General features: G+C 37.7%; 1 protein-coding gene across 4 annotated transcripts in view; it reads left to right on the top strand.

Moving 5' to 3' along the window:
- The window catches only part of Dock4 (dedicator of cytokinesis 4), a 443,711-nt gene that overhangs the window by 298,333 nt on the left and 128,861 nt on the right, over positions 1-16,517 (top strand). For all 4 annotated transcript variants that reach the window (XM_048799621.1, XM_015498141.2, XM_048799623.1 and 1 more), the window contains exons 17-22: positions 4,990-5,146; positions 9,994-10,091; positions 10,201-10,284; positions 10,446-10,546; positions 13,652-13,733; positions 14,887-15,057. In XM_048799621.1, the coding sequence (XP_048655578.1) occupies positions 4,990-5,146; positions 9,994-10,091; positions 10,201-10,284; positions 10,446-10,546; positions 13,652-13,733; positions 14,887-15,057 (693 nt within the window). The remainder of the gene's footprint in view (positions 1-4,989; positions 5,147-9,993; positions 10,092-10,200; positions 10,285-10,445; positions 10,547-13,651; positions 13,734-14,886; positions 15,058-16,517) is intronic.

Below are 16,517 nucleotides of genomic sequence, written 5' to 3'. Positions count from 1 at the left end.
CATGTACTTTATTCCCCAGAGCCTTTCCTTGCATTGCTTCTTCCCTCCCTTGGCTTCTCTCCCTTGCCTGTGGGGTGACCCTCTTATTCTCTAGGACTGAAGTCAGGTAGTCCTTCCTAGAAATACTTCTTTCCCTTCCCCAGAAGAGCTGCTATCCAGTGGTCTTCAGAGCTCTGAAATCAGTTCTAACAAACAAGCACCAAGGTTAGATAGGTAATAATGCCCTCAAGGACAGGGGCCGTGTCCATTTCCTTGTTACATTAGCAATGCTGAATTGAAGGACTGGCTAATAGTAGGAATTTATTAAATCACATATCTTACGAAATGGCACATATCGTGTTCCGGAACACTATTCATGACTGACCACTGTGGTGTCTTTCATGTGCCTAAGACAAGAGTCCCAAGTAGCCTAGCATATGATGTATCATTCACTGCTATTTTTACTGATTTCTATTATGAAAAATAAAAAAAGTATCTGTGAACAAGATATGTAATCCCTTGATTGAAGCTACCTCTGCTACTACAGAGCCTGCATTTTGATACTTCCTTAAGATTCTGAAGGAGCCTGTCCTCCTGGTCAGATCTGATTTCAGAACCATGTATGGTAAAATAGCTGGTTCTCATCTCCTTCCTCTTCTTTGTAGTAAATCAACTCCTAGCCATTTTAAGATGACTGCACAGATTCCAGATTATCAAAGCAAACAGAGAACTATCTAGTACTCTGACAGTGACATAGTTTTGTTCACCCAATCCGATAGCAACCTCAGAAGGCCTTGTTTTGCCTTAAAAGAACTGCTTGATTCATCCTTCCCTCAACCAACTACCATCACACAGCTATCACAACCTAGCAACACTTTAGCTGTGTTTTTTCTCCCATAAGAGAACCCTGAGTTTGGTGGGAAAAAATCCCTTTGCCAAAGCCAAAACAGTCCATATACAGGTGTTCCCCAGAATACAGATGATCCATATTTTACCACTCATCCAGTTTGGGAGTATAAGTGGATTTTACCATGATGAACAAAATCATCTCTCACTTTCATGAAGTAGAAGAATCTCAGAGCTACAGTTTGGTGCAGCCTCCCCAGTACTGATCCTATTTTCAGGGTTGAATATTTCCAGATAAAGAACCAGCAGTGCTAACCACACTTTCAGAGTCATTTCTGTGGCTTTATTGACTCAGTCTTTCACCTAACTGGGAGATTATTCATTCCCATTTGTTTCCTCCTTCTCCCACCTAGATGAACAATGTCTGGGGCATTCACCACTGACTCTTTTCATTCGCTGGCTTCTGCTAGTAAACTGTGCACTTCCTGTTAGGAGTCTAGGTAACCTTTTTGGCTGAAACCCTTGCTATCACCTGCCCCTGCCCTATAGGCCTACCTTGTGGAACCCTGTTTCTATTCTTTACTATTCTCTAACCCTATTTCCTTTCTAGAGTCCTGGCCCTCAAAGGACCGACCTCTTGTTCATTTTTTGTAATCTCGTGCTCCAGTGTCATGTCTCATCACTTATCTTCCCCTCTTACCCATTCCATCCAAGTCACATGATTCCTTTTTTTTTTCTCTTGAGTGGTTTCAGCATGTAGACCAGCCATTTCCCTGAAAGACTCATGTCCTTTTCTCTTTTGAAATCATTTCGCTTCTACATTACAACTCAGAGCTCTTTCCCAGGTGTCTCTCACATATATTCCTTTTTTTGGTAAGCGAACGTGTTTTAAACTTTCTTAACCATACAAAATGTTTCATATTTTATTTACAAATCAATAAATTTTAATTGCATTATATTTGAATTCAAAATGCGGTTAAAACAACCTTAGAAAGAGGCAATATTTTATAGTAGTTGTGAATACAAATCCTGAATCTGACAAGGACTACTCTTGTGACATTAGGTAAAACACATAAGCTCCTCAGGTTTGTAATATCCTGTTTCATAAGGTTGTTATGAGAAGAAAAGAGACACAAGTGCTTAGCAGTGCCTGACATACAATGTGTTCTCATAAACTGTAGCTCTCTGAGTTGTTAAGTCTAGTGCTTATATTATGTGTTAAGCATGCATGCTGAAAACCTCAAAGAAAAATAAGATATGCTATAGAAATTTCTGTATAATTTCTTAAACATTTCAGAAATTGATTAAAACCTGTCCAAAGAGTGGCTATATGTTTTTCTTTATTGAGTTGATAGGTAAAATTCTCTATTTACCCTCCCCCATCTCTCTGCATGGTCATACACACACACACACACACACACACACACACACAAATGCACACACACACACACATACCCCAGTGGTTTTGGTGGAAGGTCTTAAAATAACTTTTGTGTTGACCATACTTATTATTGTGTTTTGTACTTGAATGAGGGTGATAGAGTTTAGCTGCAAGAAGCTGTCAAGGTGTCATGTCCTAGGCTCAGATGCTTAGTTCCCCAGGAAGAAGGAGGAGGGAAGTAAAAAGATTAGATGAGGGAGTGGGGAAAATAAGAAATACGTGTAGGGTCAGAATTTCTGTGGACAGATGGAGCATATCAGACTAGGGCAGGCTGCAGTTCATAAGGAGGTAGCCTGGAAATTGCTGGGCAGCCTATCTGAGTTCAGTTTGTCATTAGACTTTAGTCACCGTAGGAAGTGGTGGTTAGATCTGTGGAAGACAAATAATGCTGGGGATGGGAGACCAGAGCATGCTTCTAACTCTATAGACCGATCCAGTTGGGGAATAGAGTAAATTTAGGGTGCTATGACTTGCTATGATGGCCCTGACACCAGGAACAAGAGTAGGTGGGGGGGGGGGCAGTGATCCAGGATTCCAGAACTTTGCTTTGCCCCAAGCACTTTTTCTGAAGAAAGCATTTGAAGTGTTCACTTTCTAATTATCCTTTAAAATATATGTGTGTATTTTATGCAGTCATCTGTCTATGCGAAGTAACCCACAGTAATAAAAGGAAGTATTTGGAGTTATAACACTAGAAGAGAATTATGGACGTTGTTTATTATGTTTGTATTGATACTCCTCTTATGAGGCAGATCTGCTAGTAAGAATATCTCATAATATTCTGATTTTGTTTCTGTAAATTCTTCCTAAAGACTAATTGAAAATAAGAATTTTTTTAAAATACACTTTGTGAATCATACAAAAGTCTCAAGCACAAGGGTTTCTGTGATTAAACTCCTGCCTGTTACCAGGAAAATACTTGAAGCAATTTAAATAAATAGAGTTCACATGAGTTTTGAAATTTATACCCCACACGTGCAAGGCCCTGAGTTCGATCCTCAGCATCACATAAAAATAAATAAATAAAACAAAGGTATTATGTCCAACTACAACTGGAAAATAGATATTTTTAAAAAAGGAAAGAAAGGGAGGGAAGGGAAGGGAAGGGAAGGGGGAAAAAGGAAGGAAGGAAGGAAGGGAGAAATTTATGCCCCAAAGAGGCTAAGCTCAAGCAGATCTATGTCTGTTAAAACTTTTTTTTTTTTTGGTGGGTACCGGGAATTGAACTCAGGGGCACTCAACCACTGAGCCATATCCCCAGCCCAATTTTGTATTTTTATTAGAGACAGGGTCCCACTGAGTTGCTTAGCACCTTGCTATTGCTGAGGCTGGCTTTAAACTTGCACTCCTCCTATCTCAGCCTCCCCAGCCACTGGTATTACACGCGTGCACCACAGTACCCGGCTACAACATTATTTTTTCTCAAAATTTTAATTTGTCATTTAAAAAGCAGCATACAAATAAACCAAAATTAGATAAAAACACCATACTCTCATTATTAAGATTATGTTAACCGTTAACCCCTTAGTGTGTATCCTTCTAGCTATATAGACTTTTAAAATAAATGATAACCAAGCATATATATTTATTTTAATATACTTTTTTTTTAACAATTAATGGCTTTTTTTCAATCACTAAATTCTTATCTCACTTAGAACTTAACTTTCAAATACCCACAAAAATATTTGGGCAATTCAGCATGCTTGTTCAAATCCAGGACCATCTGTTATATCAGGCTGTCTCTGAAGTGTTGATTACTCTAGAACAATCCCTTTGTTGACAACACTGACTTGAAGAGATGGGCCACACCTACTGTAGAAGGCACCACTTTCCCGGTTTGTCTTGATGCTTTTCTGTAGCGTTGTTCAGCATGTCGTTCCATTCCTGTGTTTCCTCTGGTGCCAGGTTAAACATCTTTGGTGACAATGCATTGTAGATGATGTGTGTCCCTGTGTTGCCTGCCTTGGTGTGATCACAGCCTGATCCCCCACATGCAGTTGTGTTTTTCCTCTTGCTAATAGGAAGTAATCTATGTGTTGGCATCACATGTGCATTCAGGTCCTCATCAACAATTCTCCTGCTGATTTTAGCAGTAAACAGCAGTCCTTAACTGAAGAAATAATTACAGTAGGGATATGATATTATATTTTCTGAATCTGTAATTTCTTTTACATTTGTTAGCCAACATTTTTTGTGAAGAAGAGATTTCCTTTGCATAGTGGGACTATTAGATTATCTGAAATACCTTTTCTTTAATTGCGGGTTTTCAAAGTACAGCTTTAACAGCTGACTCAGCTGAGATGTTGGAAAAATTTAAGCATTCTTTTTAAAAATCCTCTGGTCACTGCAAATATGATTTCTTGAGCATTTTCAGTGTATGAGGGACTGTGTTAAAGGCTTTATGTAATCTAATTCTTCTGACAAGATAATGAGGTTTTAGAGAAAGACAACAGAAGCTCTTGAGCAGTTAAGTAACTTGATAAGGTCTCTCACATTGGAAATGACAGCACTAGGATTTAAATTCAGATGGATCTGAGTCCATAATTTGTACTTAATTCTTTTTACACATTTTTGTTGCATTTTACTTAAAAGCCAAATTCTGCTTATAATGTTTTTTGGAATGTTTCCTTGTTCATAAATGGGTAGGAATGGAAATTTTGCTCAATAATTCTTAATGAAGTCTCTTTCCCCTCTTTTGTTTTTTTGTTTAAATATTTTAACAGTGTGAAGAAAACACAAACCTTCAGGATACTACCCGCTACCTCAAGCTTCCGTTTTCCAAGGGCATTTTCCTTGGGAATAATAATCAAGCCATGAAGGCAACAAAAGAGTCTTTTTGGATAACATCTTTTCTCTGTTCCACAAAACTCACACAAAATGGTAATGTATGATACAGTGTTATTTGAAAGCCTTTGTACCTAAGTGCATGTATGAATTTTGGTAAGAATATTCAACATGTACTACAGTTACATTTAAGAACTTTGCACTAGAAAAATTGTTGATCTGTTTAGGATTTCCAATAAAATGGAAACAGGGGTGACCCAATGATCAGTTGAATACGTGACATTTAAGGATTTCAAAATTATCCCAGTGTTGAAAATCAAGTACACAACTCCTCAAACAAATCATTAAAACCCAGCTGCATTTTTAAAAGAGACAACAACAACAAAAAAGTACCACCACCTTAATGTCTTGTTTTATAGCCCCATAAAGAGTGCTAATTGTAGGCTTTAGAATAAAGCCTGTTTTTTGTTTAATTAGATGGATATTGCTTTTCTGCTCTGGCATTACTTTTTATGTCAGTGATTGTTTAGCAAGTTATGATTAATAAAGCAAGCTTTTCTCCTTGGCAAATTGTTATGAAAACATGGTCTGTAATGAAAGAAGTAAATTAAACATTTTTTTTCAGTTTTTCATGGTTGCCATATAAGGCTCTTAGCTTGTACCCTGAATGCTATATTAATAAGTTAGATTCATTATACTGAGGAGAATCACTTCATAATAAGGTATTGTGTCTCATAGAACGCCACTGTGCCTGAACATTTGTTAGGTGTTATTACTTCTGTCTGTTGTGTCATGGAACATCCTTTGTAGAAGGAAGCATAGTTCTTCTCTTAGAACATAGTATCAGGAAAGAAGCAAAATATAGTAGTATATTGACCACTTTTTAAAATTCCACTCAATTTCAGCATGCATTTTGATAAGACACCAAGTTAAGTTGTCCTAGACTTCATCAGTATTTAGTGGTAAATGTTTACTTAAATAAAACCTCCATTGAGGAACGGGGTAGGCATGCAAAAAATGGAGGAACTTTGGGAAAAGGGGAGGGAGAACAGGGAGCAGGTATGGGGGCAGGAAAGACGGTGGAATGAGATGGATATCATTACCCTAGGTACATGTAGGACTGTACATATGGTATGATGCTACAATGTGTACAACCATAGAAATGTAAAATTGTGCTGCAGTTGTGTACAATGAAACAAAATGCAAATCCTGCTGTCATATCCCTAATTAAAATAAATAAATAAACATCCATTGACAAAACTCAGTGATTAAAAGGCATTAAGTTAAAACCTCAGGTATTTGTTATGAGGCCAATCTACTCCTGTGGAGGTTATATACATGACAAAATCAACCTGTTGTTGACTCTCTTAGACAAAATTTATGTTCATCCTACATGGATTAGGATGAATATAAAAAAATTCATCTTAATGAATAAAAAAAAATTGTATTTATCCTACATGTTATAGAGCTCATATTCACATTTAACTAAACATGCCTAGTAAAACATTTTAGGACCAAGTTAGTTAACTGTTCCATTGCTGTTATAACAGTTGCCACAAACCTGTTGGATTAAAACAACACAAATATATCACTTACAGTTTTAGAGATCAGGTATCTAAAATCAGTTTTACTAAGCTAAAATTAAAGTGTTTGGACACGATAGAGGAGAATACTTTTTCTTACCTTTTCTAGCTTCCAGAGGCTGCCTGCATTTATTAGCTCTTGGGCCTTCCCCCATCTTCTAAAGCCAGTAGTAGCATCTTCAAATTTCTCTCTTACCCTCTTCCATGTTTATAGGACCCTGGTGATTACATTTGACCAGAAAATCCAATATAATTTCCCTATTATAAGACTTTTAATCACATCTGTAAAGTCTCTCTTGCTCTGTAAGGTAAACAGTCGAATTTCTAGGAATTTGGATATGGAAATCTTTGGGGGGGGGCATTATTCTGCCCTCCATACAGATAAACCTAACAGTAGAGTCACTGACATCAAAATATTTGGCCATGCATCCTGAATTTGTTGTAGTTCAAGGATTTAGGATGTTAGGCAGAATTATGAACATAAGAAAGGGAGAACCAAGTGCTAAAAATTAGAAGTTGCTCCTTTGCAAAAGAAGAAAACATTTCCAGGTAAATTTAGAAAATAAACTATTCATGAAACCATTCTATTAAACATATCACTTTAGAGAAGCTGGATCAGAATTCCATGCAATATCTGGCTCATTTTTGGAGGCTTGATTATCATTTTGACTTTGATTAACCTTGTCAATGTAAGACAGCTCAAAATGAGCCAGGAAATGAATAGCATGCTTTAAGAGATGAGAAGGGAGAAGGAAGTCAGTTGATCTTTCTAAAATTTACATGCTGGACACACATCTCTGTGTAGAAGTAATCCACTTCCAAATTGGAATTAAATTGATATGTATTCATTTTGCTTCACTCAAAAAAATATACACATCACATTTCTACTACAATTGGACATTAACAAGTGATTCAGTCCCTAGAAGCATTTTCTTAGAGCAGATTTGCATTTCAGAATTCATTAAAGTCTATCTGCACTCTCTGTATAATATCCAGTATTGTTCATGGATAATGTGCCAAGGCCAGGACATTGTGCTGGACATCAGTGATTGCCAGAAGTAGAGATTTTAAGCAGGAGTGGGGTCATGTCATCCTCATATTTTATAGCTCTTATAGTATACTTAGTAAATGCTTCTTAAATGGAATATATGAAATCCATATTTTCAGATCATTGTTTCTCATGTGTAGCTAACTTATCTTCATATGATTAAAACAGACCTAGGAGGTGACAGTTTGCCTTAACTTTGAGTACTTGAATACACAATTGTGTTCATATAGATATAACTGCTGTGTGCTTTCATGTGCTCCTTTAAGAGCAGTCCCAATGGGATTGTCTGAACCACTATAGTTGGTTGTCAAGCTCTGCTCATGAGGCTCCTGATCCTCAGTGATTAGAAGGCATTAAGTAAACCTCAGGTTTACTGCCTCTGGGGATGCCACTATATGACCAGCAGAGCCACCCCTTACATTGGACAGAGCCCTGAACTACACAGCAACTGCTTCACTTGAAGGGGAAGGAAAAGAGAGCCAGGGGAAGGAGTGAGAGTGGGATGGGATGGGGTGGGAAGTGAGGAGTGAATGGCAGGGGAAATGTAATAGAAGTTTTTAAAAGAGAAGATATTAGGAATGGGAGGCATCCTGAAATTAGATGGGAGAAGAAGAAAGGAAGAAGAAGGAAGAAGCAAACTAGGGGATTAATAGAGCCCTGTCTCTGTCATTCATTGTTGGTCTCACTGTGGAAATATCTGATATTCTAAATAAAGCCAATCCATTTTTAAAAGGTTTCAATAGTATCCTCAGGATATCTGTATTAGAAAGTAATATTAAACATTTTCAGGATTTTTTTGGTTAGAAAACATCATAAATCTATTTCAAAATTGGTATTTCAAATATTTCTTCTTTTTCCTATTTTAAATCATCCTTCTCCTTTTCACTGTTGTAGATACACATTCCTAATTAGTACAGGTTGAGTATTCCTTGTCTGATATGCTTGGGACTAGAATTATTTCAGATATTAGGATTTTTTTATATTTTAAAATATTTACATATGCATAAGATATCTTGGGGATGAGACCCAAGTCCAAACACAGAATTTATTTAAGTTTCATGTATACCTTATATACATAAGCTAATGCTAATTATATACAATATTTTTAATGGTCCAGCATTTTGGCTATGATCTATCACAGGAGGTCACAACTTAAGTGACCCACAACTTAAGTGGATTTCCACTTATGGCATCATATTGGTGCTCAAAAAGTTTTGAATTTTGTAGTATTTTGGGATTTTGAATTTTCAGATTAGAGATGCTCCACTTGTAGCAAATTTTTTAGTAAAATCTTTTATGAAGATTTTCTCTCATCCTGTCTTTGGTGAAGTTGTTTCTCTTTCCTGTTAAGATTCTTGTGCTTTTTCACATTTCTGTTCAATCTGTATTTTCCTTCTCAACTACTTTCTTGATTTTTGTGAGGTTTAGGATTTTTTGATTCATTGTTAGTCTTTTTGTCTCTCAGCAAGTCCCATTTGGGTTTTTTCTGAAACAAGTGCTTTGAAGTGAATTTCTCACTATTCCACCTGGAAAATCCCTCCAGGCTTCTCTCTCAACCCTGCTGAGCCTGGAAGCCATCCCTGCTGGGCTTGCAGGGCTCAGGGCCCACAGGTAGTTTCAGAAGGGAAGGCAGTTGCAGAGCAGGGCACTGTGCTTACCCAGAATCCGGGGCAGAAGATAACCTATGAAATCTAGGAACTGGCACTCTCATGTCTGAGAACACTGGGCTTGTCATTATTGTGCAGTGACCTTTAAGTCCTGCAGGGTTTGGGCCACTTTGTCCATCAAGAAGACCTTTGATCTAGGCAAAGTTGGGTGCTAAGCGGAGTATTCATGTTTGGAGGTACAAACGTAAATAAAGGAGGTTCTCAGCCCCCAAGAAATTCTCATCTTACTAGGAAGAGGCACAAATAATTCAACAAACATTTGTCAGTCAGATACCTACTCTGTTCTTGCTATTGGGAGTACCATAGGGCCAAGCTTAGCTCTATTTTATATTGATGTTTATGGTCAGTTTGGGGCATTAACAAACAACTGTGATGGTAAGATAGGAGTTACTGTTAGGTGGAGTACATAGAAGAGATGATTAGCTAGGGATCTCAGGAAAGGCTTCTTGGATGAAGCGGCATTCAACCTGAAAACTAAAGGGTTAAGTAGGAGCAGGGAGGAATAATTAGAATATACTGAAATAAATGCTATCTTGGAGATGCCTGCAACTTAAATGGCCAGGAGGGGCAGCAACATGTTTAAGAACTCAACTTTTATCACTATTCTCTATAAAGGCAATTAATCTTTGTTTTTTATTTGAAAAGGTGATATGCTTGATCTTTTGAAATGGAGAACCCATCCAGACAAGATCACAGGCTGTCTCTCTAAATTAAAAGAAATTGATGGCTCGGAGATAGTAAAGGTACATGTTATTTCATTACCCATCTTGGAAACTTACAGAATAAAGAACATTTGGAGGGGAAGCACAAATAGTTTTTTATTCATTCATTTACTACTTCTTTATCCAATAGTTTCTGCAGGATACACTGGATACCCTATTTGGAATTTTAGATGAAAATTCCCAGAAATATGGGTCTAAAGTGTTTGATTCTTTGGTAAGTTCAAATTCACTCAATTATATTGTAATGATTGTATCTCTCAATCTTGACTTTCATGAGGCTGTTTTAGAGATGCAGTTGATAATGTGTTTATTTTTAATGGAACAAAAAAAAATCTCAATCTGCATTTGGTTTTAAAAAGCTCATTTTTTTTTTAGGTTCACATAATAAATTTGCTGCAAGATAGCAAATTTCACCACTTTAAACCTGTAATGGACACTTACATTGAGAGTCATTTTGCTGGGGCCCTTGCATACAGGTAAAGCCGTTTATCTTGTAATTCATTTAGAAGCAGTTCCTTTTGAGCTTGTCTAAGCAGAAGCAGCTGTATAGGAACATTTAAAGGGGGTGCAGGAAGAAATGAAGCACAGCATCTGAAGTGCCTCTTGAGACAATCTTTCTTCCTCACACACCCTTCTTTAATGGCTAGGACTGATTTTGGTTGAAAACAGAAAAAAAAAAACTTCCTGAATTCTGTCTCTGAGACCTAAAATATAAAGTATTTTCTTCTTGTCTCTATTTAACTTGATGTTTTTTAGTCAAAAATGTCTGGTTATTTCATTTCAAGGCTTCATTTAATTACTGTATTCCCTGATGATTATGGTTTTTTTTTTTTTTTGGTACTAGGATTGTATCCAGAGTCACTTAACCCTTGAGCCACATCCCCAGCCCTTTTTATATTTTATTTAGAGACAGGGTATCCTTAAATCCAGGGCCTTGCTAATTTGGTGAGGTTGGCATTGAACTTGTGATCTTCCTGCCTCAGCCTCCTGAGCTGGGATTACAGGTGTGCATCACTGCCCCTGAAGATTATCTTGAAGAAAGAGATACGGACAGGAAAAAATCTTTGCCTTCGTACCTGCTTGAAAGCATTCATTCATTCAGTTGTTAATATCTACCGAGTGCCTGCTTCATACTAGAGCTTTTATTTTGTTCTGATAATGTGAAGACTTGGTCTCTCTGGCCTCAAGTCATTTAGTTTCTGGAATCTACCCTTTGATGGCTGTTCCTCATTTCCCACCAACTTGGATGATGCAAGTAAGGTTTAGAGTGAATGAATAGTGCTTAGCTGGTGCCTTCTCCCAGGCAGCTTAGTTGACAATTGCCAGAAGGCAACTGCTTCTCTCTTTCAATCCTATAAATAACACCTTTCTAGTTTTGGGCCCTGTTTAAATATAACCCTGAAGTTCTGTTTCCTCACTCCAGTGCTGTCATTGCTTTGCTGTCCACATTTCTACCTTAAACCTTCAGCACCTGTGGGCATGTACATACACAATTCACCAGTTCCCAGAGGTGAGCTCAAAGATCCTGGGAGCAGATTTTTACCTGCCTCCCAATCTAAGTGACATATAAAGGTAGTAAGTAATCACATAAGTATTTGATCAGCTTGAGTATTTCTGACAATGACATATTATACTTAGGTCTCCAAAATTTCAATAAACTAAGATATTTTTGTAAGACTTTACCCTCTATCAGGGTGATTTACTGCTAAGGTGAAATGTAACAATAGGAATAGTTTTGAAATGTTGGCCTGCTCAACCTAACAATTTGGGTCCCAGTATAAGGAGGTCACTGCTTCTCACTGAAATTGTCATTGGAAGATAGAAGACAAGAGTATAATTTCTAATACTTCAAGTTGGCCAGGAAAGCAAGATAACCAGTCCTAACGAGACAGATAAGGCCTGTGCAATCTTCTCAAGCTGTAGGTGGTTGGGAATTTGCTGACATCTTTAAAATAGCACTTCCTGCAGCATCTACCTCCTAGCATGTCCGGATATTCTTTTCTGACCAATACAAAAATTCCTGTGTGATCTTTTCTTTAAAATGGCAACAAAGGTTAAAAAGGAAGCTGTTGCCCCTCCCAGAACAAAGTCAAAAGAAAGGCTTTGAAGGCCAAGAAGGCAGTGCTAAAAGACATCCACAGCCACATGAAAAGAAAAGACCCACACATTACCCACCTCCTACAGCACTGTAGCTCCAGAGGCAGCCCACATACCTTCAAAAGAGTGTCCCCAAAAGAAACATGCTTGACCATGCTGGCATCATGGAGTTCTCCCTGACCACTGAGTTGGCTAAGAGATACAAGACACACACCTGTGTTCATTGTGGAAGTCAAGGCTGAAAAGCACCAACTGACTGTGAAGTGGCTCTCTGGCATTGAATGTGACCAAGGTCAATATCCCATCAGTCCTAATGGAGTTCAGAAAAAGTCATATTTTCAAGAGGCTCTTGATTATGATGCTTTGAATATTGCCAGCAAAATTAGGATTATCTGAATGGATCCAGCTAGCAAACTCTTAGTATACATTTTTTTTAATCATTAAAAAAAAAAAAAAATCGTTGTGTGAACTGTTTCAAGAAATTAAGAACTGACCAAAGTTGAATGTGGCAAGAATGTAATCTTAAGTGTCCTAGGTTGTTTATTTGCTTTTTAAATTTTTGTTTTTTTTAATTTTTTTATTTGTTTTAATTAGTTATACACAACAGTAGAATGCACTTATATACTTTGATATATCATACATAGAAGGGATATAATTTCTCATTTTTCTGATTATATATATAGTAGAATCACATTGGTCATACAGTCACATACATACATAAAGTAATAATGTCTGCTTCATTCTACTGTCTTTCTTATCAACATACTTTACATACAAACAGAGATACAAAAATTGTGGTATATATGTGTATTAAGAATTGTAATACAAAAAAATAAAAAGAAGAAAAAGAACATTACCTTAGATTAAGTAGACGGAAGTGAAAGGAGGGGAAGGCAGGGGATGTGGGGATAAGAAATTTTTTGTTTCTTAAGGCTAAATCTACTTTGCTCCTCTAGAAACGTTTTCTAAGGTGCACTTTGGCAATAAGACTTATTATTTTTTTCATGGCATGAGAAATCCATGGGGGTGTAGCTTGGAGTTTCAGGTATTGCTTTTACTCTCTTTTGCCTGCAGCTGAAAGGTAATCCATCCATCTGCTCATGTGATCAGTGGGGAAGAAATCCCAGCTAGCAGTTGTTCAGGGTTAACTACAACATCCCTACTTCCAGCCACTTGCTTGGCCAGAATCCTTTTCTCCAGTATTTGTGTTCACTCCTTTGAGAGAGCATTGCCAGAAACAGGGTGGGGAATGGAATATGTTTAGATTAAGGGGAATTTCAAGGGGAGACAGCACATTTTCTCTCTTTAGCTTCAAAAAGGGGTAGTGACATTGATCTACAGGAAAATATTATATAGCAAATTGACAGAAAACTATGAGCCTCACAGGGAAATAAGATTCTTCATGATGCACATATCAGGTTTATTGGCATTTCATTGAAAGTTCAACCAGTTCTACTTTGTGCACATTTCTCCCTGTATTTTAGAGATCTCATCAAAGTTCTCAAGTGGTATGTGGACAGGATAACAGAAGCAGAGCGGCAAGAGCATATCCAGGAGGTGCTGAAGGTAATAGCATGCTGTTGAAAACAGATAATATATTCTAACAAAGCTGTGGCACCGTGATGCTTAAACTAATTGGTCTCCTCTACATAGACAGTAATTGGTGATGATATGTTACTGACATTCCAATTCAAGGATCTTAATCAGCTTATGCTGCTCCAGAGCTGATGAAATTCAAAAGGGACTTTGCCAGGCTTGTCCACTGGAACCTGCTCAGGATTGAATCCTTGCCTCTCTGGCCTCCTGGAAACTTGAAGTCAAATGCCTGAATGTCAGGGGGAAATGGCCTATGAAAGAAGACTGCACATGAGCAGTTAAGCTTAGAAGTTCCGGCTCTTGTTTCTGTCCACCTGACAGAGACCATCTGAGAATCATGCATCTTAAATTTTAAGAGAAAATAGGTTGTAGACCAAGGATCACAATAAGGAAACCTGAGGCTTCACTGGGTCTCATGGTTGATGCCGTTCCTATCTCTGGGCCTTATATATTCCATTGTATTTGGAGATACTAATGTCTGACTCATCAGTGTTCAAGGACAATACAAATTCTCAGTGGTCTAGGTCCCACCCTGGTAGTCTTCCTGTTGAGTATCATCCTATGTATTATAGGTAAAGTATTCATTTTAGGAAACAAGCATTGTATTCATTATGAATTTTTCATTTTGGTCTGCTTGAAGGTAAAATGCCAAGTAACAGGAGTACCTACCAAAGCAAAATCACTTTTTTTTTGTTATCAGGAATTGAACCCAGGGCTGCTTTACTACTGAACCACATCCCCAGACCTTTTTATTTTTTATTTTGAGATAGGGTCTAAGTTGCTTAGGTCCTCACTAAATTCCAAAATCACTTTTGAAAATCAGGTATCTCTTCATGGACCAAATCTAAAAAGCCATCTGAGGATCAAAAATATTCAGCATTCCTGAATTCAGCATTCGTTCAGAATTATAAAACATTTTAAATTTTCTGTATATTTATTAGACATCAGAGAAAAATGGCTCTTACCCCTACAAGTAAATACATTTAAAAATCTCACAGGACCTTGGTGTTTGAATCAGTAGTTGAAAAGTCTGATACTATGCCATGCTTTTTATGCTGTGTCATGGTTACATAAATACTCTTGGCCTCCTTTGAAGCTAACTTTTTAAACTTTTCCTTTTCAGGCACAAGAATACATTTTTAAATACATAGTTCAGTCCCGAAGGCTCTTTTCCCTTGCCACTGGTGGGCAAAATGAAGAGGAATTCCGCTGCTGCATTCAGGAGCTCCTTATGTCCGTCCGTTTCTTTCTTTCACAAGAGAGCAAAGGATCTGGAGCATTATCTCAGTCACAGGTAATTTTTTTTCCATCTCTGCTGAATGGAGGAAAACTGTGAATGTGATCTGGGTTTTCTTTTTTTGTTTTGTTGTTGTTGTTGTTGTTTTACACAGCAGCATAACTGAAATTCCCCACCAGAAATCCACAGCTCCACAGTTCATATTTATAGTCTGATCATCATTGTGAATAGACTTAAGCATCCCCAGCTCTGAGCACTAGCCTTCCCTAGATTGCCTTTCCCAGCCCTTCCTTCTGCTTAGAGGGGCTGTTGGTTGCCTGCTCCTTGTTTCAGTTACCAGGATGCATCCTGCTGGTCAGGCACATCACCATCAGCCTCAGGGGAGGAATTGTAAGAGAGCCAATCTATTGCAATTCTTTTCCCCAAGCCTGGCACTGCATTTTCATCTATTGAGAATCATTATATTGGACTTCACTAAACTGCATGTTGTTTTGTTTTGTTTTATTTAACTTGACTGTAATCATCCTGGGACTGACCTTGTAAGACCAGAGCTGAGTTCATGCTGCCAGGTTCTCTTACCAGGTGTAGCCTAACATATTGCTTTTTGTTTTTTTGTTTTAGAACAGGATCCATCTACTTTCCAAATAGCATGGCCTTGCACATGTTTCAAGAGATAATTCTGAATATCTTTCTCTATACTTTCTCAATCCTTCTTATGTACTTCTAATTCTAATGACTTGATTTCAAATCTGTCAGAAGAAGCAGGCTCTGTTCATCCTCTCGAGACCAGAGACTTTTAATCCTTGAGCACATATCAAGGGAGATGAGATCAAATTAGGTCCTTAATGGTTTTGACACAATTTGGTGACATGGGGCATTTGGAAGGCATAGTATATGATAGCAAAAACAGCAGAAGATAATAGAGCTGTGCTTTTTCTGACAGTTTATTGCTATTCTTGTCACATTCTCTTCTGTACAGTGATGGACTCATCTTCCATCTGGGAAAGGATACAACACAGGCTCTTTTAAATGTCATCTTGGCCTCTCTAGTCAACAGCACAATCACTGCACTTCAGGAACTTGCCAGAGACCTCAATATCAAATGCCCAGTAGCCAAACCCTACTTGAAGTAGTCAATATTTGAGAAGCATAATCCAGCAGGCTAACCACATGTTCCTTTAGAGTTCCCATCATGTTTCCGTTTCTACAAAAGCTATTCGTAACTTGAGTTTTCATCCTAAGATTTCTCTTTACTGGTTTCAGAGACAAAGTTTGCCTAATTTGAACCTGAAAAATATTTTCTTACTCTTAAGAGTAACCTTAATTCATGGGTTCTCACTTCCTAGGCATTCTAGAGGTTTCTAACCCCCTTTAAAGCTATCTTTACCTTAGTTGTATTTCTATTGAACCCTAACCATCCCCATAAGGTGACTCGGGCCACTGTGGTACTGCAGGGAGAGTAGTTCTGCTTTTATTTTTGTAACACACTGACTTCTATTGCTCTTGGTTATTGACAT

Source organism: Marmota marmota, unplaced genomic scaffold (genome assembly GCF_001458135.2).
Source record: "Marmota marmota marmota unplaced genomic scaffold, marMar, whole genome shotgun sequence".
NCBI classification, from domain to species: Eukaryota; Metazoa; Chordata; class Mammalia; order Rodentia; family Sciuridae; genus Marmota; species Marmota marmota.
The sequence above is the reverse complement of the archived record's forward strand: the minus strand, read 5'-3'. Positions and strand labels throughout refer to the sequence as shown.